At 39.4% G+C, this 26,126-nt stretch overlaps 1 protein-coding gene across 2 annotated transcripts in view; it reads right to left on the bottom strand.

The window, feature by feature from the left end:
- Nucleotides 1-26,126, bottom strand: part of LOC126407375 (rho family-interacting cell polarization regulator 1-like) — a 105,830-nt gene that overhangs the window by 16,873 nt on the left and 62,831 nt on the right. For both annotated transcript variants that reach the window (XM_050072200.1, XM_050072199.1), the window contains exons 7-16: nucleotides 23,874-24,023; nucleotides 23,513-23,576; nucleotides 21,885-21,928; nucleotides 21,512-21,637; nucleotides 20,977-21,125; nucleotides 20,696-20,828; nucleotides 15,383-15,508; nucleotides 10,482-10,645; nucleotides 7,512-8,229; nucleotides 3,190-3,326 (exon numbers count right to left, since the gene is read on the bottom strand). In XM_050072200.1, coding sequence (XP_049928157.1) covers nucleotides 3,190-3,326; nucleotides 7,512-8,229; nucleotides 10,482-10,645; nucleotides 15,383-15,508; nucleotides 20,696-20,828; nucleotides 20,977-21,125; nucleotides 21,512-21,637; nucleotides 21,885-21,928; nucleotides 23,513-23,576; nucleotides 23,874-24,023 — 1,811 coding nt within the window. The remainder of the gene's footprint in view (nucleotides 1-3,189; nucleotides 3,327-7,511; nucleotides 8,230-10,481; nucleotides 10,646-15,382; nucleotides 15,509-20,695; nucleotides 20,829-20,976; nucleotides 21,126-21,511; nucleotides 21,638-21,884; nucleotides 21,929-23,512; nucleotides 23,577-23,873; nucleotides 24,024-26,126) is intronic.

Raw genomic sequence — 26,126 nt, 5'->3', positions numbered from 1 at the left:
AATTTTTAATGACATCCAGAGTCTTATGGTAGGCTTCCATTAAAACTGTTAGTGTCAGGGGTCAACTGGATTGAGCGCCTGATGGCTCAATACAGGTCACTTTAGTTCAGTTAGTTCTTTTGTGTCCCTCATAAGATTGCAGTGGTATGACATTTTCATGGTACGATAACTACCTCAGAAAATATTGTGGTTTCATGGTATCACGGTATTACAGAATTATTATGTTAAGTCAAAATAACCCTTGAACGAATGAAACCAGTGGGGTTATTTTTGGTTGAACAAATGTTTTATTACTGTAACTGAAACTTGAAATCATTTTTAATGGAAATTTATGTAAAATCTCTCCCTTTTGAAAATGACTAAAATAAGGTTAATTTTAATTTCATGGTGTACCTTAAAACTGAGATACCACTGCAACCCTTGTCCCTCAGAAGGAAATTAGGCTCTTAGCGTACAGACAGATGGAATAACAGGCAATATAGAACAGGCAACACATTATCAATAAGCAATAATGTTACAGTGTTGGTACAAATTATTTGATAAAAGTACAAAAAGATTAACAGTATTGCACACACAAAGAAGGACTGTTTGTGAGTATGACAGCTGGCCCTGAGTAGTCTGCAGCTCTGTCCTCTGAGCAGTAGTTTCAGCTCTTACATAACATAAGTAAATACCAAGTAAATATTGATCTTGCCTTTACTCATGACTTTTCTTGGTAAAATCTTCTTTAAAATATGTCTGACAGTGTGGAATGCTATGTAGGGTTAGTTTATCCCTAACCTATACTGTCTACCAAAACCTTAATTCATTGTTTTTAGCCATGCTAGTGATATGGCTCTAGGGATAGCAATGTCGATGTGTCAGTCTGTCTGGTGGTCAGTCTGTCTTTCCACCACTTTGCTTTATGGTGACATGGAGGAAAACGTTTGCTGCTCACACAACAGTCTTTTGTTTGTCCCATCATAAATAAATCAGCTTCTTATTTGGAGATTATTACATTCTGATGTGTTTTTCAGAGGCTTCTCAACCTTGATAACAGATAAAATATACAGAGCATCACTTTGACAACTTTTTGAAATTGTGCAGCCTCATTAATAAGCCAATCAAGTTTTCTTTTGGATCTTACTGTTATCTCAACAGCTGACTGTGTCCGACACATAAAGATTACTGCAGTGAGAGAGGAAAAAGAGCATTTTGGGATCTTAAATCAGAATCTGGCTGACACGAGAGGAAGGATATTTCTCTGGAGCTGAATTTAACAAGTATGTATTGCATGCAGGGCGTCTTTGAAAAAGAGAGCTCGCTCTCAATGGACCTCCCTGTTGAAATAAAGGTTAAATGAAATGAGAAAATGGTCAAAATGTCATATTGATGTTATATCGAGCTCAGTTATGTTTAGAAGATCTTATTTTGAAGTTTCCTTTCCTTTGGGGAAATACTATTGGATGGATTTAAATGAAATATTGCAAAGATATTCATGGTTCCCAGAGGACATTTTTCAATGGGCCATGAGGAGGTTCACAGGTTGAGTGAAATATCGCAACAACTATTGGATTGATTGCCATGAAATTACATTCAGACATTCATGTTCCCCTTAACCTTTCCTCTAGGGCAGTCCTCAGGTCAGGTTTTAATTTGTCCCTTTATGACACACAAGAAAAAAATCCCCAATCAAAACAAGACTACTTTTTATGACAGTGTACAGAGAACGCTTTTAGGAGTATTAAGGCCCTGACACACAAAGCCGATGGTCAGCTGTCGGTCAAAGCTGGGCCACTGGTGAGCATCTACTGCCCTCGTCAGTGCTGGTTGACCTTTTTTAGTGTCGATTCAGCATGTGAATAGGCATCGGCACAGTGGAGCCTGTCGATGAATGAAATCACTCTAATTGGCAGTTTAGCTCAGTGCACAAGAAGAGAAACAGAAATGATGACAGTAAACAAAGAGCTGAAGTGAAGAGCTCTTTAGCAGAAATGTTTCTTGATGGTTTGTGTCATTGTTCACTAGCACACAGTAAATATACTTCGCTCTTTCAACACTGGATTGTGCTGTTAATGTGCTAACTGGCTGACTAGCGTCTTCTGGTTTCTCTTTTTGAATGACGATTACAGACAACCACCGTCTGCTGGTATGGAGGGGTATGTCCTCTCATGCAGGCGCAGAATGTACATGGTTGTTTGCCATCAGTTTGATGTGTGCAACTTTCTGGCTGAGACGCGACATTGAGAGGCGACACAGCAGGGGGCTCTCTTCGCTGCTAGTTCTCCAGCCTTCTTTTGGTGTGTCTGGGCCTTTACAGCCTGGATACTTGCTGGATTAGAATCTCTAGTTATTACCCTCAACTTTATAAACCTTCTCATGGTGTATGAATAATTCAGTATGAAAGAAATGATGAAGATGTGTAGTTCCAGCTTTGTTATTACACACAATGATCCCAATCAGTTTCACACAGTGAAGTATAAAGACACAGAGAGCGATGGGATCAGATCTGTGCATTAAGCTTTAGGTATTAGAAACTCCACAGGGAGAAAAACAACAGGATAAGTGAATCTCTAGTTAGCATTCAAACCTGCTGATACTAACTGTGATATGTTACTGTAAACAACAAAAAGAAGTGGCAAACAGTTTGTGACGTCAAGCCAAAAAAAAAAAATCCTAATGTAGCCATATTTCAGTGTTATTATGTTACTTTGAGGAAGTTATGAAAGCATAGGAGGCTGTACTCACACGCTCTTAACCCTATGCGCCCGAACGACACAAAGTGCGTCCAAATTCACACCTGTTCTTCTCTACTGATTTTCTCTCTGTGTATGTAGCCTTTATAATGACTATGGTATGAACTTAAAAGTAAAGGCAGTAAAAATACCCCCAAAAACTCCTAGGGCCCAAAGGGTTAAATACCAGTTAAATCAGCAGAGCAGTTTGTCTGCGTTATAGTGATGGTATAACACAGATCCACTAGATGGCAGCAAGATACTTTAAAAACTGAGATTCTTACACAGCAGGAGCTAAGTGATGTAGGAACATGTATTACGTCATTCATTCAAGTATAAGTAATATATTGTGACAATTATGTTAACATTTACTAAGTGATAAAGAGTGCGCAGTGGTTTTGATGAACTACACATCTTATGAACAGTGTGAAGTATGTAGAATTTGGTACAGTGCAGTACATGTATCAGCACTGACCTGCCATTTCTACTCCTCTTGTCAGCCTTCTCCTCCTCTTCCTCCTCCCAGTCAGATGTGTTGAGGAAGTCAAAGCTGCCTAGAGCTGTTTCCACTGTGAGGCTGACCACACTGGGTGAACGGCTGTGCCTACCGCCCTACACACACACACACACACACACACACACACACACACACACAGATAGATCAATAGTCAGACTACAGACCAATGGTCATATATGTCTTTAGATGCCCACAAAGAGTACAGATGCGTATGCAGATACTGAGCATGCACAGACTAACACACACTCACACAGCAGGAAAACAGAGTCAGACTATGCAACTCTATGGAAGCTCTGAAAGGCAAAGTTAAAACAAAAAGGTCTGCAGGCAATGTCTGCAAGAACCTCAGTTTATCTGCTACATAGGAGATAATATCTGGTATGCACTGTAGGAGATAATATCTGAACACAGGAGATAAATTTTAGGCCAACATTACCTGCATTTTTTTGCACCTTGCCTTTTAGGGCTTCCATACAAATCTGGTTCCACCTTAAATCAGTTTTTTTAAAGAACTGTGACCAAGATACCAGTATGCCATGAGCTAGATATTTTACAGTGCAAAATTCAACTTGTCATTCCTCTCGTCTCACTTGGGTGGAGAAACTGTTTCTAAATAAACTCAAACATAGCTTTGACATGTCAGTACTGCAGTTTATTTTACTGATACCGATATATTTGTGATAAGCTATACCAGATGATAATATTAATCAGACTATAATTACGACTTAATAATCCACTTGCATGTATCACATTTAAACTAGCCTTACTTATGAATTGATTGATCTTGTGTTTTTTAAAAGCCATGTAAGACATGACTCATTTCCTCTATATCTATATGTAGGAATAGATGTGATGTATTGTGTAAAGCATTTGATGTTACTGAGAACATGAAATAACGGCTAAAATAACAGGTGACTGTTATGATATTTCCTGCAGAAGTTCAGACACCAGGACAGTATGGGCCTTTCAGTTCGATGTCAATAAAATCAATGACCTCGTGCAGTAGGCTGCTATACCAGAACACAGGTGTGGCACACACAGTAGAGGTAGGAAGAATCTCACCATAAACTTTAAATTAGACTGTGAAGAGCCCCACTAGTCCGATCTGAAAACACTACAGCGCAGCTACACCACGTCCAGCCCAACAGGAAACCAAATAAAAGGTCTGTTTGTGCTGAACACTGACAGATTTTATCAACACACAGATCCATACAACAACCCCAAAACTCTGTGTGAACTGGCACAGCAGACAGAGTGAGAGAGGGGGACCAGTTAGCATTACAGCAAGCTGCTCAAGGTCACGTGTGCTTCAACAGCTGTCACAGAAAAACTTGTATGTATCGCTGCTGTATCACCACAGCAACAAAAACTAAGCACACGTTTCCATTCATGCTCACACACAGGTTTGGCTATTTTTATTTACATCGTACTTGGACAATTTTATTTTAATTTAATGTCTATTTGTGCGCTTTTTTAACGTATTTATTTTAAGTCTATTTTATTATGAGCTGCTGGACAGATGAATTTCCCTTCAGGGATTAATAAAGTTCTTTCTATTCTATTCTTTAAAGGGCTCCTTTGTGTAGTGCCATATTGAATTTTCTGTTTCTGTTGATTTGCACAGAAAAAAAAAGATTCAAGTGATTTGGCTTTTTGTGTAATGTTATTGTCTCCATGTGATTGGATGTGGTGGACTACACCTGACCTACATTGAGTACTCACCGTGTGTTACCCTGAATTCATAGTTTTGAGAATATAGTTTTTCCCACATGCCTCTATGGTGAAGGGAGAATCCAAAACAGTCGACATTCTTCATGAACTGAGGTAAATGGGGAATGTGTTTAACAGCAAATCTACATCAAAACATATGTTTACAAAGTCTCATACAACTTATACAGTATAATCCAAGTCTTATATATTCAGTCAGATGCTCAGTAGTTCCTACAACTGCATTTTGGCTAAAATGTTACAAAATAAAACATTTAAGTGATGCACCCTGCACACGTGGATGTGCAAATGACACTCAGCTCTATGTATCCACCGAGCTTACTTCCACTATTCCACTCAATTTCCTTTCTGACTGCTTACTGGATATTAACTCTTCGCTTTCAAACAACTTCCTTAAACGTAACAGTGATAAAACTGAGGTTTTCCTCGTAGGTACTAAATCTACTTTGGCTAAACTGCATACTTTCTCTCTGACCACTTACAACTCCAAAGTCTGTCCCTCCCCTCAGGTTAAGAGTCTCTGTGTCATTCTGCACAGTACATTGTCCTTTGAGGCCCACATCAATAATATTACTCGGTCTGCATGCTCTCTTTGGTTACATCTCATATTGATAATTACAATTCTGTCCTCTATGGTCCCCCTCTCAAGTGTCTTCATAAACTCCAATTGGTCCAGAATTCAGTTGCCTACATCATTATTAAAACCCCCTCCATAGATCATATCACTCCTGTTCTCCACAAACTTCACTGGCTTCCTGTTAAATATTGCATTGATTTCAAGATTCTGCTTCTCACCTTTAAGACCTTTTATAATCAAGCCCCTGCGTACCTGTCTGAATTCCTTCATATCTACACACCCTCCCATACTCTTAGATCCTCTTCTGCAATCAAACTCACAGCACCCTCTGCCCGCTGACTACTATGGGTTCTAGAGCCTTCAGCTGCTCTGCCCCGTACCTTTGGAACTCTCTCCCCCATGACATTGGCAATACTGACTCCCTGTCCACTTTCAAATAAAATCTGAAAATGCAATTTTTCAAACCGGCATATTCGATCTGATTTTATGGTGACACACATATATTTATGATGGTGATTTTATACCTAATATTTATAATTATGATTTTTGTCTGGTTATTTTATTAACTTATTATTATAAATTACTGAATTGTTTGACTTAATGATCTATGGATATATTGCTGCTTGTTTTTGTTTAGCTGTATTTTGTAAGGTGTCCTTGAGTGCTTTGAAAGGCACCTATAAATAAAATGCATTATTATTATTATTATTATTGTTATTGTTATTGTGTGAGAGTTTGTTAATGGATGTTTTAATATAGATTTGCTGTTGTTAAATGTGGCCCCTGTTTACCTTAATTCATGAGAATGTTCGCCTTATTTGGATTCTTCCTTCAATGTGGACGCATACGAGAAAAACAATGTTTCTTCACAAATTAACTGTAACAAACGGAGAGTAACTGATATACAAACCGTCATTTTGCAGGTGAACTACTCCTTTGATGCACTATTCATATGGGATTTTGTGATCACACTTAAGAGATACAGGATGGTAAAATTGTCCTGGTGTATATGTTGCAGATTATCTAATCAGGAGATGAAGATGTGACAAATCATATTGAACATGAATCACTTCTTAAGGCTGGTTCACATTACACGATTTTCACCGCGATTTTGATGTCGCAGAGGATCTTGAGAGCCACCTTGGGTCGGAGGTGAGTCAGCAGCTAGTCTGCCACGACGAGTCCTTACTGTATGTGTGAACAAGAGTACCAGCAAGTTGCCCCCTCGTCTGTGACTGGGACTGGATATGTGACATGCTAGAAAACTGGAGAGGTCAAACATGACTGACAAAGAGCATCAGCCAATGAGAGGCGGGATATGTCCCAAATCAGCACGCAGGAGGATGGAAGAAATGTGAGGAGGACAAGCCAAGCCAGCAAGCAACAACAACAACGATGGCGGCGTCCACAGGATCATGGGGAGCGCGTTGTGTTTGGACCCAGGCCCTGGAGGCAGATCTGATTCAACACTGGGAAGAATATCCATGCCTTAAGGATGTGTCGTCTCCAAGTTAAAAAACGATGTTTGGTGACGTCACTGCGTTATCTGGGGCTCTGTCGGCGAGGGCTTGGTGGAGAAATCGTGTGGTGTGCACACACAGGTCGTAACGCAGTTGGCGAGACTCCCGATGAGAGAAACACACGTTGCCAGGAATGAGCACTCAAAAGATTACGATAGTCTCTGCGACGCAAAATCGGGGTGAAAACTGCGTAATGTGAACTAGCCTTTAGCCTTTAGTCGAGGAGCCATCTAGGGTTGAAATGAAATCATTCATATCTACATATAATAAACAAAATGGGGAAAAAGACAGCAGTGTGCCTATATATACTAGTCATGCCATTTTGACCACCACTTTAGACTTACTTCTACTTGAGAACTTGTTTTTTAAGGTAACAGTATTTTTACCTGGGCACCTTTTTTGACAACTCCACCCACCTCTAGAAGCAACCTGTGTCACACATGCTCCATCCTCACCTTCAGTGTAACCTGCAGCAGCTTCAGCTCTTGTTCCAGCAGTTGTAACTCAGGGAACTGTCCTCTGTAATCATCCAGAGAGGAAACCACAGCTGTCAGAGCATCTTCCAGCCCACTGTCCACTGGACCATCGCCCTCTTTGGAGGAACACTCTGCTCCTGCAGCCGGCATCTCCTCCTCCACTGACACCCGCTGGGCTATATACAACACATCCCCACTCTCTGGGAGTGTGCTGCACTCTGGCTGTGAGTGTGTGCTCATTTGTGACAGAGTGTTAAGGTCCACTCCTTCAGTTCTTGGAGAGGAGGATGTTAGGACAGAGCTGGATGTGTCCTGTTGCTTCCTGTGTTGATGTTGATCTGTGACATCATCAGCTGCTATGTTTTCTTTAACGACACAGAGCCTTGTTGAGAGGTCAATATCTGTGGCAGCAGAGACAGGTGGCTCAGGAGTTCTGCTGGGCATCTCCATTTCAATGTCATTGATGGAGAGCCCGGACGCCAAAGACATCACGTCTCCTGATTCGGCTGACCTGTCAGTCAACACAATGCCATCAGCACTACTTTCACTAATGTGGCTCAGAGAGCGCGAGTAGCTGCGTGAGGTGTGGCTGTTGGTCAACACCCCATCCACTGCTGGTATGGAAGATTGTTTCCCTGCATCCTCTTCCTCACTGTCAGGTTTGGTCACCACAGTAACTGTCCCCTTCTCTTCTTCCCTGTAAAGCATATATTGGTTCATTTTATTTTTAATAGAGCACAATATATGGGTGATTCTTCAATTCAGGGCACTTTTGAAATAATTTTGAAATTTTTGAAATTTTGAAATAATATTCTTTAAATTATTTATTTTATTTTTATATTTATTTTTTTCTATTTCAAAAGGTTTATTAATTAGTCTGGAACAACGATCTTAACATAGCTTTGATATTATTTTGATATTATGATGCTTTTTTTAAAGTTGTCACAGCAAAATGTCATTACCATCACAAAAACAAAACACTGATTTTAATACAAAAGGATATGACAGCAAAGTTTTTCACAATCATTCCAGTAAATACAACACATGCTCTTTAAGAAGCATGTTCTAAATATTTGTAAGTACATTTAATATACATTTTAACAACATGTTCTCTCTTAACTTTTTAATACATTGCCTTGTCTCAACAATCAAATATTGTGTACTAATCAAAACATTTGAATTGCAATGTATATGTTTTTAGAAAATGCAAATTTAGACTTTTTAACATCACCATAATGATTTAGGTAAGACCCAAGATAACAAAAAACAACATTTTCTATCAGAAAATATATTGTGATGGTAATGACAATGTGTTCTGGTAATGACAACATGTTTTGGTGATGACATAAACATTAACACTGGTGTGTTTCGTGTTTTTTTTTTTTTTTTTTTATGACAAACAAAAGATAAAGAAAATACTACCTTTTAAAAACAACACATTTTAAAATTTAACTCTCCTTTACAATAAATCACTTGGTAAACAACCACAGCATTTCCTATGTAACTATCTTCTTCTGGCCAGCTGGCTCATTTGTGACATAAAAAAGGTTCAAACAATAAAAAGAAAAGCGATAAAAAGAGAACTGGCATGCTCAACTCAAATGTCCTCAGAGTATGATGGGTGACAATCCAAAATTGACAAAAATAGAAAATAAAGTCATTAGCACTCACAAATAAGTGTGTAGCACTTTTATTAATGCACAGCAACAGATGAAAACAAATGCATTTCAGCCCTAGGTTTTCCTCAGCATTTCTGAGACATATGTAGTGTTTCCTATATCTCTCTTTTTCTCTTTCAAGATACTGCTGGTATTTTTCAGGATCTTCCTTGATTTTGTCTCTGTATTTTTTTGACCATTGAGCTGGTTTAGCTGGGGCCATGTTGACAACTTCAAACAAAAAATTATCTAAATTACAGTTGGTCACTGTTTAATTATGTATCAACCATGTTCAATGGTAAATTATGCTGATATATTCTAGTTATAAGATAATAGACTGATGAGTTGTCATTACCATCACTGATTTTCATTACCATCACAATCACTTGTGTGATGGTAATGACACGTGATGGTAATGACAATTTTCAATTTCTGGAGCCAAATGTTGGCTAAGTTTTAGACTTGCAAAGCTAACTGGTTAGCTAGCATACAATGTACACTGAATATATGTAAATAAAGTGAAATTCCCTATCACTGAATTAAAATACTCATATAGTAACTTGTTTGGTAATGACGCCTAATAAACATACTCTCAGATCAGGATGTGCAAAACTTCAAATTACTTACATTGTGGGCATCAAAAAATCAGGCTTCTGCCTCATGTCTGGGAATGTTCCTCTGGAGCATCTAATTTACATGCAACAATCTAAGTAACTGTTTGTAAAAACTTTATTGCTCTCTAAAATGTTGGGTGTGATGGTAATGACAGATGTATGAGGGACAGCGATATTTAACTGTTAAAAAATTGAACATATATAAACTAAATGAATTTGAAAAATGTCTTTTTAAGTTGTTATGATGAAATGCAAAGTAAAGTTTTAATGAATTTAACACTTTTTATTACTTTTTTTTAGAGGGGATGTCAAAAGTCTGGGTTGGGTAGAAGCCCAAAACAGTGAAACTCTGGCACATTTGAATTTTCAACACACTGAAAAAGTATTAAAATGTCATCATTGAGACACAATTATTTTTTTTCAGAGCTACTACAACCTAGCCCTGACAAAGACAATCACTGTTTTTTCTAAAAAATATTTTTTTTCTTGAAAATCTACCCTCCCATAATTGAAGAATCACCCATATACCAAGCAATGTAAACACATCACCTGTGCTTATGGGCAAATGTAAGTCAGTCAACAAAAAGGATTTAGAAAAATGATAATCTATGAGGCTGTAGAGTAGAAGTAAAATGACTTCTACCAAAAAAAGCATAAAAAACAAACTCTAACAGTACCTGTTGCTCTCTGCTTGCTGTCTGGACGTGTCACTGACAGCACTGACTTTGTGGCTGGAGTTTGGAGTTGAGGAGAAGGAGTCTCTGGGGCAAAATGAGATGTCAGGCTGAGGGGAAGAACTTCCACTACCAGCTGGCTGGATGTCTGGTGTCACCACCACTGCCTGGTGGGTGACCGAGAAAGACATGGACAAATTGAGTCACAGGGAGAACCAACACAATAACAACATAGTCAGTAACTTCAGTTATTAGTTAAAGTGTGACAAACACCCTGTTTCTGCTCATTCTGCTTTCATGCTCTCTTGGGGCTGAATGCCACAGAGGCTGGCTGAACAACTTAACCAGATCAAACCCTGTACTGCCTCTACTGCTGTCCACACTAGTCAATACTTTTGACAGAGACATTGGGACTTAATGTAGGCTAAATGTCAGAATACAAATTCTAAAACATGGATGCTTCAAACACATGTTCAACCTGGAAGCACAGAAGATCTTTACAATCAGCAGTCTCAAGATTAGTGTTACCAATTCGGTATCTGATCAGATGTGTCCCCTTCTGTTCCTGCATTGTTGTGTTGAATAATGACCAGAAAACATTATGATGTCACAGTGAAGTTGACTTTTGACCTTTTGGATATAAATTGTCATCACTTCATCATTTTATTCTATTAGACATTTCTGCCAGTTTGTCATAATTAACGCATAAATTCTTGAGTCATGTCCAAAAACACGTTTGTATGGTCACAGTGACCTTGACCTTTGGCCACCTTATTAGTTCTTATTAGTCAATTCTTGAGGTCAAGTGGACATTCGTGCCAAATTTGAGGAAACTCCCTCAAGACCTCCTTAAGATATTGCGTTTATGTGAATTAAATGGATGCAAGGTCACAGTGACCTTGACCTTTGACCACCAAATTCTAATCAGTTCATTCTTAAGTCCAAGTGGAGGTTTGTGCCAAATTTGAAGTAATTCCCTCAAGGTACTCGCGAGATATCACATGTACAAGAATGAGACAGAAAACGACACAGTGACCTTGACCTTTGACCTATGACTGTGCAGTGGCATAAAAATAAAACCTCTCTGATGTTTTTTTGTTACAGTCTTACTTGTTTAGATATGACCAGTAGCTTAAGGAAGCTTATGGTGGCAAGATTTAGGTAGATCTTACTGGGTAACTGAAATGCCCTCGAGGCCTTTTTGAGATATTGCACTCACAAGAATGAGATGCATGTAAGCTCATTGCCAATCTCATGAGGGTAAGTAACTTTGACCACTGAAATACTTGAGTCAAGGTGGATGTTTGTGCCAAAGTTGAGGAAATTCCATCCTTTGGCCACAGCTGTCACCGGTGCAGAGGGAAAAAAACACAGCTGAACTTTGAAAAGATGAATTTTAAGTTTTCTTTTAAGAATTCTAAGTGAGGTGCATATTTTAACTCTAAGGAGAGGCTGTTCCAGATTTGGAGTGTGCATGTTGACTAAATACAGCATCACTAGGACTGTAGTCAACCAAAGAAAATCTTGGTCGACTAAAGTCGCACATAATCTTCAACTAATCGATTAGTCGTGGGGGGGGAAAAAAACCCTGCATGTTATTTTTACTTCTGCGGTGGTGTGTCTGTGTCACTCTGCAGTTACACCTCCAAAACACTAGTTGGCGGTGGAGGACTGTGTTAAGTGCTGTAAAGTTTAGTTCAAATCAAACTTTATTTATATAGTTGATTCAAAACACACAAATATGGCTTAATAGAGACCATTTTAAACACAAGTACGCAAATTGGCTTCACTATAAATCGCAGAACTGACAGACAAACACTTGTCTTTATCTGGACAAATTTCCCCCACAATACAACATGCTAACGCTATTAGCACAAGTCTATGGCATTTTACATTGTATAAACTAGCCTAGCGTCTAGCGATCTTTTCCTTTTCTCATATAAAACCAGGGACAACAGCAACATGTAACAAAGGTAATGGCACATCATTTGGCTTCACTACAACTCACAACATTTACCGACAAAACAACTGTCTTATACTAAACACGTTTTCCAAGCAAATACAACATGCTAACATTATTAGCGCCAGCCTATAGCCTAGCGACAAGCGGATATTTCCTCTGCTCATATGAAGCCAGGATAAGTCACACACACGACTTAAAATGCTATTTTAGTGGAGGTTTTACTGTCTTCACAATTTATTGTTTCTTATCTGTGAAATACAAGTAAATACAAGCTTCGTTTCCACTGAGGGAAATGGTGTCAGTATACAGAAACAGACAGGAGGTCTGTGTCACCGCAACGCTGAGCGTTAGGGTGGGTGAGTTCAACTTTCTGTCAACAACAGGGGTGTTTTGAAAACACCCCTATTTTCACAGGTAACTTAGCCTTTCCCCCCGCCGCAGGAAATAATGGATTAATCCTGGAAAGCTGTTGATGTAGCACTTTTCTCCTTATGAAAGTAACACGGCGATTATTCGACCAATGAGAATTTGTTTGGAGAGCATAGCCACCAAATAATCGACTAGTCGACCAGGAGACTACAGCCCTAAGCATCACCATAGTCTCAGACTCTTTAGACTGAGGAACTACTAATGTGAGAGTGTTAGAAGAACACAGTGATCTGTTTGGAATGTAAACTATCATGAAGTCACTGATTTAAATGTGGAGCAAGGCTGTAAAGTGATGTGAAAATGATGAGAAGCACCTTGAAATCAATTCCATAACTTACAGGCAACAAGTGCAGAGACTTCAGTATGGGAGTGATATGTGCACTTAAACAGAAGGTCTCATGCATGTAATAAGGTCTGGATGAAATGTACTTGTAATCAACATATTCTCTTCCCCAAAAGAGCCTGTTATGTCTCCCCAAATTAATTCATTCACCATAAATCACAGTTCCTATGTACCACGTCAATCCCTGTGGTTGGATTCAACCACTCACACATACATACATATTGTAATTGTGCTGCTCAATAGTATGTCCTTATATTTGAGCCTCTTTCCTTCAGTCAACTGACCTATTTTCAGTCTTATTTTTGTCCTGCCAGATAATTCGTATGAACATTTCATTGGCAAACAGCTATTCAGAAGTGAATTTAGGGTTTCAGCCACCTGGGGATTATCTTTATCTTGAGTATGCTTATCTACCTCAACCAGGACACAGACCCGTCGCTCACCTGTGCAAATCCTCTCTGATGCTTGTTATAATTTAACCTTCAGTTGAGTTTAGACAATAAAGGGTCAATTCTTATTCCAGAAAAGGTTATCTCTTCAGCAAGAGGGAAAATCTCTAGGAGGTAACAAAGGTTAATGCTTGTGTCCAAATGTCTTAGGAAATGACAGAGCCTTCCTTCAAAATAAAACTACATGTTCATGAGCCGTTTTTACAAATTTAAGTTTTTGGTAGGAACCAATGGGCTGACATAGTTGGTTTTGGTCTTTTTATTTGAAAATACAATTTCTTTCCCAACACCATCTGGTTGCCTTTTCATTATCCAATAAGTGTAACTTCTCTTTGTAACATTTTGTACAGTTACGGTTACAGTCTCTCTCTCCACCTCCTTACACTCGTATTCTGAGTGTAATTCATTTGCCAAAAAGAGACAAAACCCAAAATAGACAAATTTAAATATTAATTAATTAATTAATTAATATTATTATTTTTTTTTAATTTCTACAGATATTGTGACAATATTGTTATTGTGAACTTTTATGGCCATAATAATAATTGTGTAGTGAAAATCTGATACCATGAAAAAAATCTCTAACTATTAATACTGTAAAGATGAAAACGAATAATGGATAACCATACTTTTTGAGTTCTACAACCTGTCTGTAAAATAAGTAATTGTGATTACCGTCACAAGTTGTCGTTTTGATTGGTTGCAAATCTCATGAGGGTAAGTCTTACCTAATATGAGCCTGACAGATGGCAGATGCCAGAGTGAGGTGATAGCAGCATGCCTGTGATAGTATGCCTGAGACCGGCATGTAGCAGACAACACAAAAAATCTTCTTGATGAAACCACAGTGGGCACTAAAAGATAACCCTCATCCCTGAAGCATTTCTGTCGGTGTCTGTTCATTGAATGTACTAAAACCAACACTGAACTCCATGCATGGCTGTCAAAGCAAGAAAAGAGCCGAAAGGACCTGAGTGAGCTGGCCCAGCCACGCAGTCAGTGAGTTACACTGCAAGTAAGGCTGGGGGAAGTTAATTAAGCTCACCCAAGGCCAACATCCTTTTCATGTTGATTGCCATTTCTTTTATGTATGACCACAAAGACCCATGGCTGTGCCAGCTACTAACAGCTGGTACAGCAATAAGTCTTAGTGGTAAATAAATCCCCTAGACCTAAAACAAATCATTATACCAGTGCTACCTAGGTTCAACAATTAATTCCATCCTAATGCCTGTGTAACATGCCAACAACTGCCATCATTTCAGTGGCTAATCTGGTTTAGGACAGACGGGTAAGGGCTGGGTCACAGTCTGCCATTGGCCACAAGCAGCCTGAGAGGAGAGAGGCCTACAAAGCAAAAGTACCCTAATTGTGAACCATGACTGTTTGTACGTATACACAGGAAGAGGACAGAGCTTGATGAAATCTCATTTCTTTGTTAAAAGTGGAAGGATGGTATTATACATATATACATAAATTACAAGATGTAGTTTGGTTCAACCAGCCATCATGGATGACTACATGGATCGCCATGAGTGAACAGCATGCAGAGACATTTAAGGTATTCACAGATCTCAGCTGGAAAAACAGCTTACACACCAATACAAAGATAATAATAATAATACAGTGATAAACAGAGCTAGATAGCATCATCATTTTACCATCATAATGGCACAAGACTGCAGATTATAAATAAGGTATAGTGTCTGTGGTGTTTTACCTTATGAGGTGAAGAGCTGCGTTGCCCTCCTACAGAAAGCCGAGGACTGGACGAGTCATCAGAAGATTCAGATGAATTAGACCACGCTGCTCCATTCTCCAGCTCTTCATGACGGCGGAGCATGTTCTGTGAGAGAACAGCACTGTTTAAAAGACTGGACTGATGAAGAGTTGGATTTGAAAAGAGTGACGTTTGATTAAGTAGAGCTCTGTGCCTAACACAGATGCATGAGATTGACAGCTTGAACACGCTTATTTCCCAAAAAATAAACTATTCCTTTATGGATCTTTTCCTGTCTGGTCATAGTGTCACATAATCATTTATCACAACTCAGCTGACACACAGCAAGGCCCAGGGGCAGTTGCATACCTTACCTGGTTGCATAGAGTAAAGTTTAAAGCCCAGCTCTCACCAATGATTCACAACAGGACAAAACCATTCTAGAACATTGCAGAGAAAAGTTGCAGCCGTGTGAACTGGCTGGTCTGAGCTTGACTCAAACCAGCTGATGGTGTCACCTGTAACTCAGGTGTCACTCACTGTTTCTACAGCCAATCAGCTTGTAGTGAAGTCCACTGCTCAAGTCAAAATGACAGCAGACAGCATGTTTGCTTGCTGCGGCAGGTGCTGTGTCCCTGCCGATCCCTCTGTTTCTGTCCTCACGGTGTGCTGAAGTCGGACTGGGTCGCAACTGCCTATGCCCGCCCGCCCGCACGCCCGCCCGCACGCCCGCACGCACGCACGCCCGCACGCACGCACGCACGCATTGAGTATGGACTGTATGGGAGATATGTTTAAACCTATATTTCCATTATGCTTTCCATCATTAAAAATCCAGGGGCCTCATCACAGAAACTTCCAAAGTCTGATATTGTAATCAAAATGTTTCCTAACTGCTGGGAAAAAAAAATCTTATCTTAGGATAGGAATTTAACTAACAGAGCCAACCTTACCTGGGGATTTCCCAAGTTAGGAATCCATAATGACAATGGCATAGACCCTGTCCTAAATTCAAAATAATTGCCAAAAATGGCAGCTGCCCTGTGTTATGTCTGTATGCCAATGACAAAGAAGATGGGGAACAACATGAACACCTAAAAGGCTAAATTTGTATGATGACGCTTTAAAGTTCCCAGACCATGTATTAATAGGTATATATATCAACAGTCAGACAATTCATTCTGAATTTTATCGACGTGCTCAGTCTGGGTCTGGAGAGGCCTACAAGGTGGCTCTGTGCTCAGCCACTGGTCATATAGATCATAAATGCATTTTTCTTGCTAAGGGTGACTTCCAGACTGAGGCTGTCTATAACGTCACAGCCTTGCATTTCACACAACCTCACAGAGGTCACCCGAGCTAGCCTTTGATATTATGGATCGTCCATCTTGAGCAGCCTATCTGTCCATTCTAATCAAAGATACAAGGAGACTGTGTACATTCTGTACGTAGATACAGGCAAGAAATTAAGATTGCCAGTCGAAGAATCAAATTTAAAGTCACAGTCAAGACAGCCATTAGGAAATATGGGCAGGGAGAAAACAATTTCCAAAGTGGGCCCCTCATCCAAATTGTTGTACTTGATTCAATATAAAAATCAACCACAGACCTTTTCATGGGCCCCGCCTTGGCCTTGGGCTGAGGTTATCTGTACCCTTTAACCCCCCTGGTTATAGTTAGGTTATTGGACATAGTTTAGGAATTGCTTCTGTAATAGGAAGAAATCATTTTTCCTTTAAAATCTTTGAAACTGAAGTTTAGATGGGACAAGCATTTATTATATTTTTCTGTAATGAAGCCCCTGGAGACGACTTGAAAAACAAGAAAACTGTAGGCCTCACTTTCATTCTGCAGGCCATGAGGTTCAACAGACTGACAACTAGCAGGCAAACACTGGCCGACACCACACTGCAGATTCAGTGAGTCACAAAACAATCCAGCTGGCTGGTTCATACACTTTGCCCCTCTTGATTATTTTCACTGTGTATGACTCTGGGTTCTTCCACTTTACTGAGCAGTCACATGTCACACGCTGTCAGCAGCAATCCGCTGTTGATTGGGTTCAACTGGATCACAGCCACAGCTTTTGAGGATTCAGATTAAACAATCTGGCAAACTCAAATCATTATCAACAGTCATTAATTAACAGAACAAGCAGTGTTCAACTCTGCTTTGTTCTCTTCTTTTCTACTTCAGCGGCCACATTTGTTGCAAACTGAGCATACTGCAAAACAACAAGCGACTGGAAACTGATATGTCAACAATGATCTTTGAGGTAAACAAAGCGTAGTGGACACACTTCCAAATATACATAGTAGCATCAAAATGCTAACTAAAGTTGAAAACAGTGTATAAGCTTCTACATATTGCCATTAAATCCTGAAGGTTTTGGAGGAACTTTTGTGACCTAAACCAAACATTACAACATTATCAACACGGTGTGTACTTGTCATCAGTCATCATACCTCATCATAGCATTATTATACAAAATCTCAGTGTGCTTCAAACTAAGTGTTTGTTGGACTGTCTAACACCATTTGAAACACAATCACATCCACGTTTTGCAGTGCTTGACTGAGCTGACATTGGTGTGAAAGAAGGTCGAGTTTGAAATGGAAGTGAAATGGAAGTGAGGAAAGTAAAACAAAGAGCTACAGTCAAGAGGGAGAGAGACCAAAACAAACTTGTGACAAAAAGTAAGAGAATTTTTTCTTTAGCCTTCAAGCTCTTTAGCAGAAACGTTTCCTGATGGTTTGTGTTATTGTTCACTGCTATATATGCTCTGTTCTTTCAACATTGGATTGTGTTGTTAATGTGCTAACTGCCTAACTAGCATCAAGACAGTTTTCCAGTTTCTCTTTTTGAATGACAAATACAGACTACCACTGTAGTTGTAGGCTGTAGTCTTTGTGGTGTGTTCACATGAAATTTCTTGGCTGAGACACAGGTGACGTGAGGTGATGCAACAGTTAGCTTTCATTACAGCTAGTTCTCTGATGTCGGTTTGGTGTGTCTGGGCCTTTAGACATGATCAGATGATACGTGGCTTGAGAGCCCTAGCTTTAAAAGGTACTTTTCCATCAAATTTACATAATTCACAGCTTCAAAGGCGTTTGCACTCAGAATTACTTTATTAGATGTTCAAGGACTAAGGTGTAATTCCTGTTTTGACCATTATTTGTATTACTTATAAAAACTTTGTACTCACTAAAATAACTTACAATCTGAGAACATGGCAACATCACTACAAGGAAGTTCAATGGGGCAACACGAAGCAGTCAGATAATCAGACAGGTTGTAAATAAACCACAAGTTTATCCAGATTGTCTAAAGCACGTGAGTCAGTAGTAGTAGTTTAGTCAGTAAGAATTTCCTGCACACAGAAAAGCTGTGCTTTCACATCATCAGCAATTACCACCAGGGTATGGCTGAAAGTATTGTCTAGGTTCTGTCAGGAGGCCCTATTTGCCCTATAGGCCTTTGGAGAGTGATATGTATGCAGATCTGTAGTTTGACCAAACACTACAGCAGCAGATTTCCAGTTCTTGCTTTCAAATGGGAACTGACAATCAGTGAAATCAGCTGGAGAGCTGTTTGGAAACCCTGCATATATACCTCATAGCTGCGTGAAGCCATAAACATAACAATGGAGACTACTGTTCTAGATTTCTAATATTCTATACCATCATTACTGTCACTAGTCAGTATACCAGTGGGGGTGCTACTCCACAATGACTTACTGCAGTGGGCTGTCGTGTTGGTGAGTTGTCACTACAGGAACAGCTCTGGCTAAGTGTGTCTCTGAAGATTTCCAGCAGCGGCCAGTGCTGCCGCCTGGTCAGACTCCGAGGCAGAGACTGCATGTCAGAGTAGCAGCAAGTGGAACAAAGGGCAGTGGAGAAACAGTGGAGCAGTTAGGGAGCTGGGGATGTTAGCTAAACTCAAATACTTGGTCTACAGCAGTGGTTCTAAACCACAAGGTCTCAACTCTGTCTTGTTCTTTGCAAGTATACGGCCAGTTTCAGACATGTAATGAAGCTGAAAGATTCTTTGATGAGAAAGGTCTTGCTTCTTATTTTCACATGAATCAATTTTTAGTAAAATCTACAAAACTCTCCTAAAGGGCCACAGACAAACTAAATGCAATAGAGTCTGTGTAAAAACTAGAATTACTGCTTTGCAGTTGTATGCTCCTGCAAGCTTGTCAAGTTGCAGTAACAGTTTACATCCATGTCTGTGAAAACTTGGATGCTTCACACACATCTTCAACCTGGCAACAGTGAAGATCTATACAATCAGCAAAGTTTCAAGGTGGACACCCAAGAGTAGGGTCACCAATTCCGTATCTGACCAAATGCTCCCCTTCTGTTCCTGAGATATGCTGTTGATTCATGGCCAGAGGAGTGTTTTTGCAGAACATTATGACCTTTGCCCTTTTGGATATAAAATGTCATCACTTCATTATTTTATCCTATTAGACATTTGTGTGACATTTTGTCATAATTACTGTATGAATTCCTGAATTTTGGCCAAAAACATGTATTTTATGACCTTGACATTTGACCAAATTCTAATCAGTTTATTTTGAGTCCAAGTGGATGTTTGTTCACAAGAATGAGATGAAGGCAAGGTCACAGTGACATTGAATGTTGACCACCAAATACTAGTCTGCTCATCCTTAACTTCAAGTGTATGTTTGTGCCAAATTTGGAGAAATTTTCTCAAGGCGTTCTGGAAATGTCACATTCACAAAAATAAGATGGATGCAAGGTCACAGTGACCTTGACCGTTAACCATCAGAATCTTATAATTCATCCTTGAGTCCAACTGGACATTTGAGTCAAATCTGAGAAAAAAAATAAAAAATAAAATCCTCAAGGCATTCTTGAGATATTGCATTCATAAGAGTGAAACAGATAAGGTCACAGTGACCTTGATCTTTGACCACCAAAATCTAATCAGTTCATTGTTAAATCCAAGTGGACATCTGTAACAAATCTAAAGAAATGGTCTCTAGGCTATCTTGAGATATTGTGTTTACGAGAATGGCATGAACGTACAACAAAAATGACTATCACCAGTGAAGAGGCATAAAAAGGAGGTCCTCAGTTGTCTGCACCTCTCACATTTGACTTGCATTTAATTTTGGTTTTACAATAATCAAGTATGAGGGCAGTGAATATTGCACAAAACACCAGTAATCAGCAACTTAAAGCTAAATATTCCAGTATCACTCTTTTCAAAAACAGCCAAAGGTTTCTCTGGAGAGAACAAAGGTAAAAGAAAGGCAACTAGAGTACTGAGAGAACTCACATAGAAGGCTTGTTCACGCAAAGATGGCGTGTCAGGTGGACTCTGGTTGAAGATTGTTGAGATTCTCTTACTGACAGTTGGAGCTTTGTTGACAGTGCTTGCCACTGAACCCTGGTCATCTTTATCAAATGGACTGACAGATGGATAAAAGGAAGGGAGGAAGGGGGAGACGGAGACAAAAGACAAAATAATATATTTTGTTAATCAATATCAGTGCAACAGTGCAGTTCTAATGAAGCTTACTATAATTTTCAGTGTAAAGCATAGCTAGCAAAACTTACTTCCAGGTGACTTCGAGGCTTAGCTTAATAGTCCCAAGGTCATTAATATCCACAGCAACCGTCTGGGGTAGTGCAGCAAACAGGTCCTTAGTCTCACAGGAAACACTTCCTACAACCACGTGATTGGCTAAGCTCTTCAGCTCTGTTACCTAGGAGACCACAGAAATATGGTTTGATCACACTACCAAAGTCTTGCTGCCCTCAACAGTTCAAGTCATATCACCTTCAGGTTGAGACCTACACTCTGTGTAAGTACATCAACAGAAGCGGTAACATTATTGTCCCCACCTGTTCCTCATTTAAGGCTTCAGAGAAGTAAAAAAGTAAAAGACAGAACCGACTCGGTAGTACAAAATCCTGAATATGGGTGTATTCACCAATACCACAACAAGAGAAAACATGAAGCATACATAGGCTATTTCATTACTAAGAGCAGTGTTCAGGATCAGAACTCTTACACTGACAAATCAGAACTTAGTATAAATTCAAATAAATCCAAAGTAAGTCAAACAGTTTGACATTGGGAGGGACTGACCTTCACAGAGAGGAACTCACTGATGAGCGGCACAAACACCATCTCCTCACTGTCCCACAGCTGTCTGGCATTGATCTCTATTCTGCCTCGGAGCTTCCACCGCTGCCGACCATACTTCATAAAGATCTGAATGCGCACACACACACACACACACACACACACACACACACACACACACAGTGTCCTGTATGTCAGTAGAGCTGTGTCTGTATACTTTCTAGGACTTTTTTCTACGGTCTGTTTTGCTATTTACTATAGGCCTAGTGCATTCGCAATCCCTTTCCTCTAGTATGTTATGAGTGTATTGAATAATATTATCAGTATATATAGACTGTTGTCTAATTAGAGAGAGAGACAAGACAGACAGACTAACCTCATACTGGTCACCAGCACACAATCTAGCAAATCCAGCCAGACCTGAAAGACAAATAGAAACAGATGTAGCCTATCAGCTTGTCACTGGGGCCACTGGGACTGGATTTATTTCTCTTGGTTGGCTCTAACATTACCTGTGCTGATCAGTGACTTTAATACCGAGCATGTGTGTGGTTAATTTTTCACCCTAACCCCAGTAATAATTACACCCAGTTACCTCTTGTTTTCCTGTGAACTTGCTGGTCCTGCTGTAATTTACATCCCAGCTGGAGTGGTGTTCTTGTATATATGGAGTTCTTTCAGTCAGTAAAGCTGCTTGTTTTTTTGTTTTTTTTTATGAGCTCAGTATGAAATTAGACTTTTGTGTGAAAATTCAGTAAAAAATGTTTTTGTTAATCTGATACATGAAAACAAGCTGACACCAACATATAGGCCTATTTGAAAATGAATTTGATGACAAAACTAGAATTACTAACTCGTGATTGTATGCCTCCGCGAACAGGTCAAGTTTCTCTTACAGTTTGCATCCATGTCTGTGAAAACATGGATTCTTCACACATCTGCCCCCAGACAGCACAGACAATCAGCACAGTTTCAAGGTGGACACCCAAGATTAGACTCACCAATTCAATATCTGACCAAATGTCTCCCCTTCTGTTCCTGAGTTATGACACTGAATAATGGCCAGAAAAGTGTTTTTGCAGAACATTATTATGTCACAGTAAAGCTGACCTTTGACCTTTTGCATATTAAATGTCATGACTTCAATCATCAATTTTTCCTGGTAGACATTTGTATAAAATGTTTGTCACAATTAGTATATGAATTCTTCGGTTATGGCCAAAAACATGTTGCCTTGACCTTTGACCACCAAATTCCCTCATGGTGTTTTTGAGATCTCGCGTTCAGAAGAATGAAACAGACATGGTCACAGTGACCACTGACCACCAAAAACTCATCAGTTCATCATTGAGTCCAAGTGAACGTTTGTGCCAAATTTGAAGAAACTCCCTCAAGGTATTCTTGAAATATCATGTTCACAAGAATGGGACGGATGGACGACCACAGCTATCACCAGTGCGGAGGCATGAAAATTTCAGAATAGCACAGACCCCATAAAAGCTTATGAAATGATCTGTTGTAAAGTCAATCACAGGAAGGTACTGATATTCCTTTCCGAACCCTGCTTTTTTTTAGGCTATGTTTATTTATATCTTGGCACCATCAAAATTCCCGCCTGAGCTCTTAACAATTCCTGTTTGCAGTGTATCTATAAATGCACTCACAGCTATGACTGGATTACTTTGATACTGAAGAAAAACTTAAAATATGAGGATTTTTATGCATTTCTAGGAGGATTTATGGATGATTTCCATATTATGTTCCTGGGAAGTGGAAGTCGCACAGAATGATATCAATGCCTGTGGATATTCTCATTTATCCAGGTCATACTTATCTCAAGGCAACTGAATCGAATGCAACTGGACTTAGTTTTGTCTTAGAAGACGTTTCACCTCTTATCCAAGACGCTTCATCAGTTCATGCTTGTCTGACTAGGCTGTCCTCCAGGATGGGACGAGGAGTGAAAACGGACAGGTGAACTAGCCATTGAAGATTCATTCTTACCTTTCATCTTAATGTGGAACTCCCCCAGCTGGTTCTCCAACTCACTCTCCAACACACACATGTTCTACATAAAGGATCAGAGAGACTTTCATTTATTCATGTATACCAAACAGGAAGGAAATACAGAGCTGTACTTTATTAGTGACACCTATTAGTTGGATTAGGACATCTTTATTATCCCCAAGAAGCAACTTGTTGTCCAGTTCAGCTGTGTTGTTACATCTGCTACTCTTTAATGTACTCTCCTACCACTTATGCATGGATTGGCCTTATTCTCCCACAATACATACAGCATTTTTCTTCCATCTATCTTAATCCAATGTCACTCTATCTCCCCCCTCCTCCATCTTCTTCATCTTACCTCTGTGTACTCTTTGTATCCTTTATTGGCTTCTGCTAAACTCTCCTTGGCTTCCTTACTGCCTGGAGAGGCAGTGTAAGCCTTCACCATCTTGTTGGCTCCGTCCCTGAGTCTCCTCTGCAGGCAGTAGGCTTCATATAGCTCCTCAATCTGGGAAAAGGGTACACATTTCATCTGCTTGTCCAAAGAACAGCCTCATGGCAGGTGGACAGTTTAAAATGTATGTCAGTACTACACTGGTGCTGGACAGATTAGTTTGGTTTATACACTTATTTGTCAGGGACAATGTACAAAAGACATTAATTTCACACAAGGTGAAGAGATGTATTGTACCAGCTACTAGCAATCTGCAGTCTCTATAAACACTTTGTTTCAAAACTCAAAACACAATAAATACGAAATTCAATCACAGATCAAAGCATACATTCAAATTTCAATCATTACACCCAACACTATGCAATACAAAGCATATAAATAATAAACCGCTCAGCCACTTAATGGTTTTGCTTGCTGGTACCAGTGTGGAATACAATAGCTGAAGGTATAAATAGTTCTTTATAGCAAACTAAACCATGGGGCCTTGTTGTTGCCAAGGTTGTCATACATTTATCTACACCATTTTTAGAAACATGAATTACTTTGCACTTTGCATCACATGTATTCCTTCACATAAGGAAGAGATGCAATTCTAAAGTTTCCTGTAACTTTAATGACGTTACTAATAGTGAGGGTATGCATATTTGCTGGAGGTACTATTTGTGCTCTCCTGTTTTCTAGTCCTCAGTCTGGTTGCTCCAGAGCATCTACACAATCAGCAAAATATTAAGGTGGACACCCAAGATTAGTGTCACCAATTCAGTATCTGACCAAATGTCTCCCCTTCTGTTCCTGAAATATGGTGTTAAGTAATGGCCAGAAAGGTGTTTTTGCAAAACATTATGATGTCACAGTGAAGGACCCTTGTCCTTTTGGATACAAAATGTCAATAGTATTTCATTTTATCCTATTAGACATTTGTGTGAAGTTTTGTCATAATTGGCGTATGAGTTCATGAGTTATGGCCAAAAACATGTTTTGGGAGATCAAAGTGATCTTGACCTTTAGCCACTAAAATCTGATTAGTTCATCTTCGAGTCAAAGTGAATGTTTGCCACATTTGAAGAAATTTCTTTAAAGCGTTCTTGAGATATAATGTTCACAAGAATGAGACAGACAAGTTCACAGTGACCTTTGACTATGACCACCAAAAACTAATCAGTTCATTGTTGAGTCCAAGTGGATGTTTTTTTCACCAAATATGAGGAAATTCCCTCAAGACATTCTGACATATCGTTTTCATGAGAATAGGGCGGACGGATGGATGTACAGATGGACATCCGGAAAACATAAGGCCTCCTACAGTGGCTGTTGTTGTTGAGGAGGCATATAAATGGTGATTGTCAGACCTCTGCTATTACTGACATATACAGTATGATTTCTTATTTATTCAAGGATCCCAACTAGAAACACATGACAGTGCCTCTAGTCCTCCTGGGGTCCTACACATTAAAATACAGTACAAACATGAGTTAAGAATACAGGCGAATTAAGTTATGAAAACAATCAAAATACCAAACTCATATTCAAATGAAAGAAATTAAGGATAGTGTAATCAGTGACTAAACCAGGGGTAGGTCTCTATCGTCTAAAGCAGTGTTAGTAAACAAATTAATATCAGATAATGATATTGATTTACTCAGCCTCACTGAAACCTGGCTGTGTCAAAATGAATATGTCAGTCTAAAAGAATCCACTCCTCCCAGTCATAAAAATACCCACATTCCTTGAGGCAGCGGCCGAGGAGGGGGAGTTGCAGCCATTTTTAACTGTAGTCTATTAATAAACCCTAAACCTAAACTAGAAAGTCATTTGAAAGTCTTGTTCTTAGTCTTTTACATCCGACCTGGAAAACCTCGCAGCCACTTTTATTTGGTATAGTGTACCGTGCTCCTGGCCCGTATTCTGAATTTGTATCTGAATTCTCAGAGTTTTTATCCAGTTTAGTTCTTAAATCAGATAAAGTTATTATTGTAGGTGATTTTAACATTCATGTCGACGTTGATAATTTTTGAATTTTATATACTTTATTAATCCCGAGGGGAAATTAAATTTTTCACTCTGTTGTCACTTACACACAGGTCCGAACACACACATGCACAAACTGGACCTATACATGCACTAAGTGGAGAGATGTCAGAGTGGGCTGCCCATGAC

Source organism: Epinephelus moara, chromosome 20 (genome assembly GCF_006386435.1).
Source record: "Epinephelus moara isolate mb chromosome 20, YSFRI_EMoa_1.0, whole genome shotgun sequence".
NCBI lineage: Eukaryota > Metazoa > Chordata > Actinopteri > Perciformes > Serranidae > Epinephelus > Epinephelus moara.
Note: the sequence above shows the minus strand (reverse complement) of the source record. Positions and strands in the feature narration are given on the sequence as shown.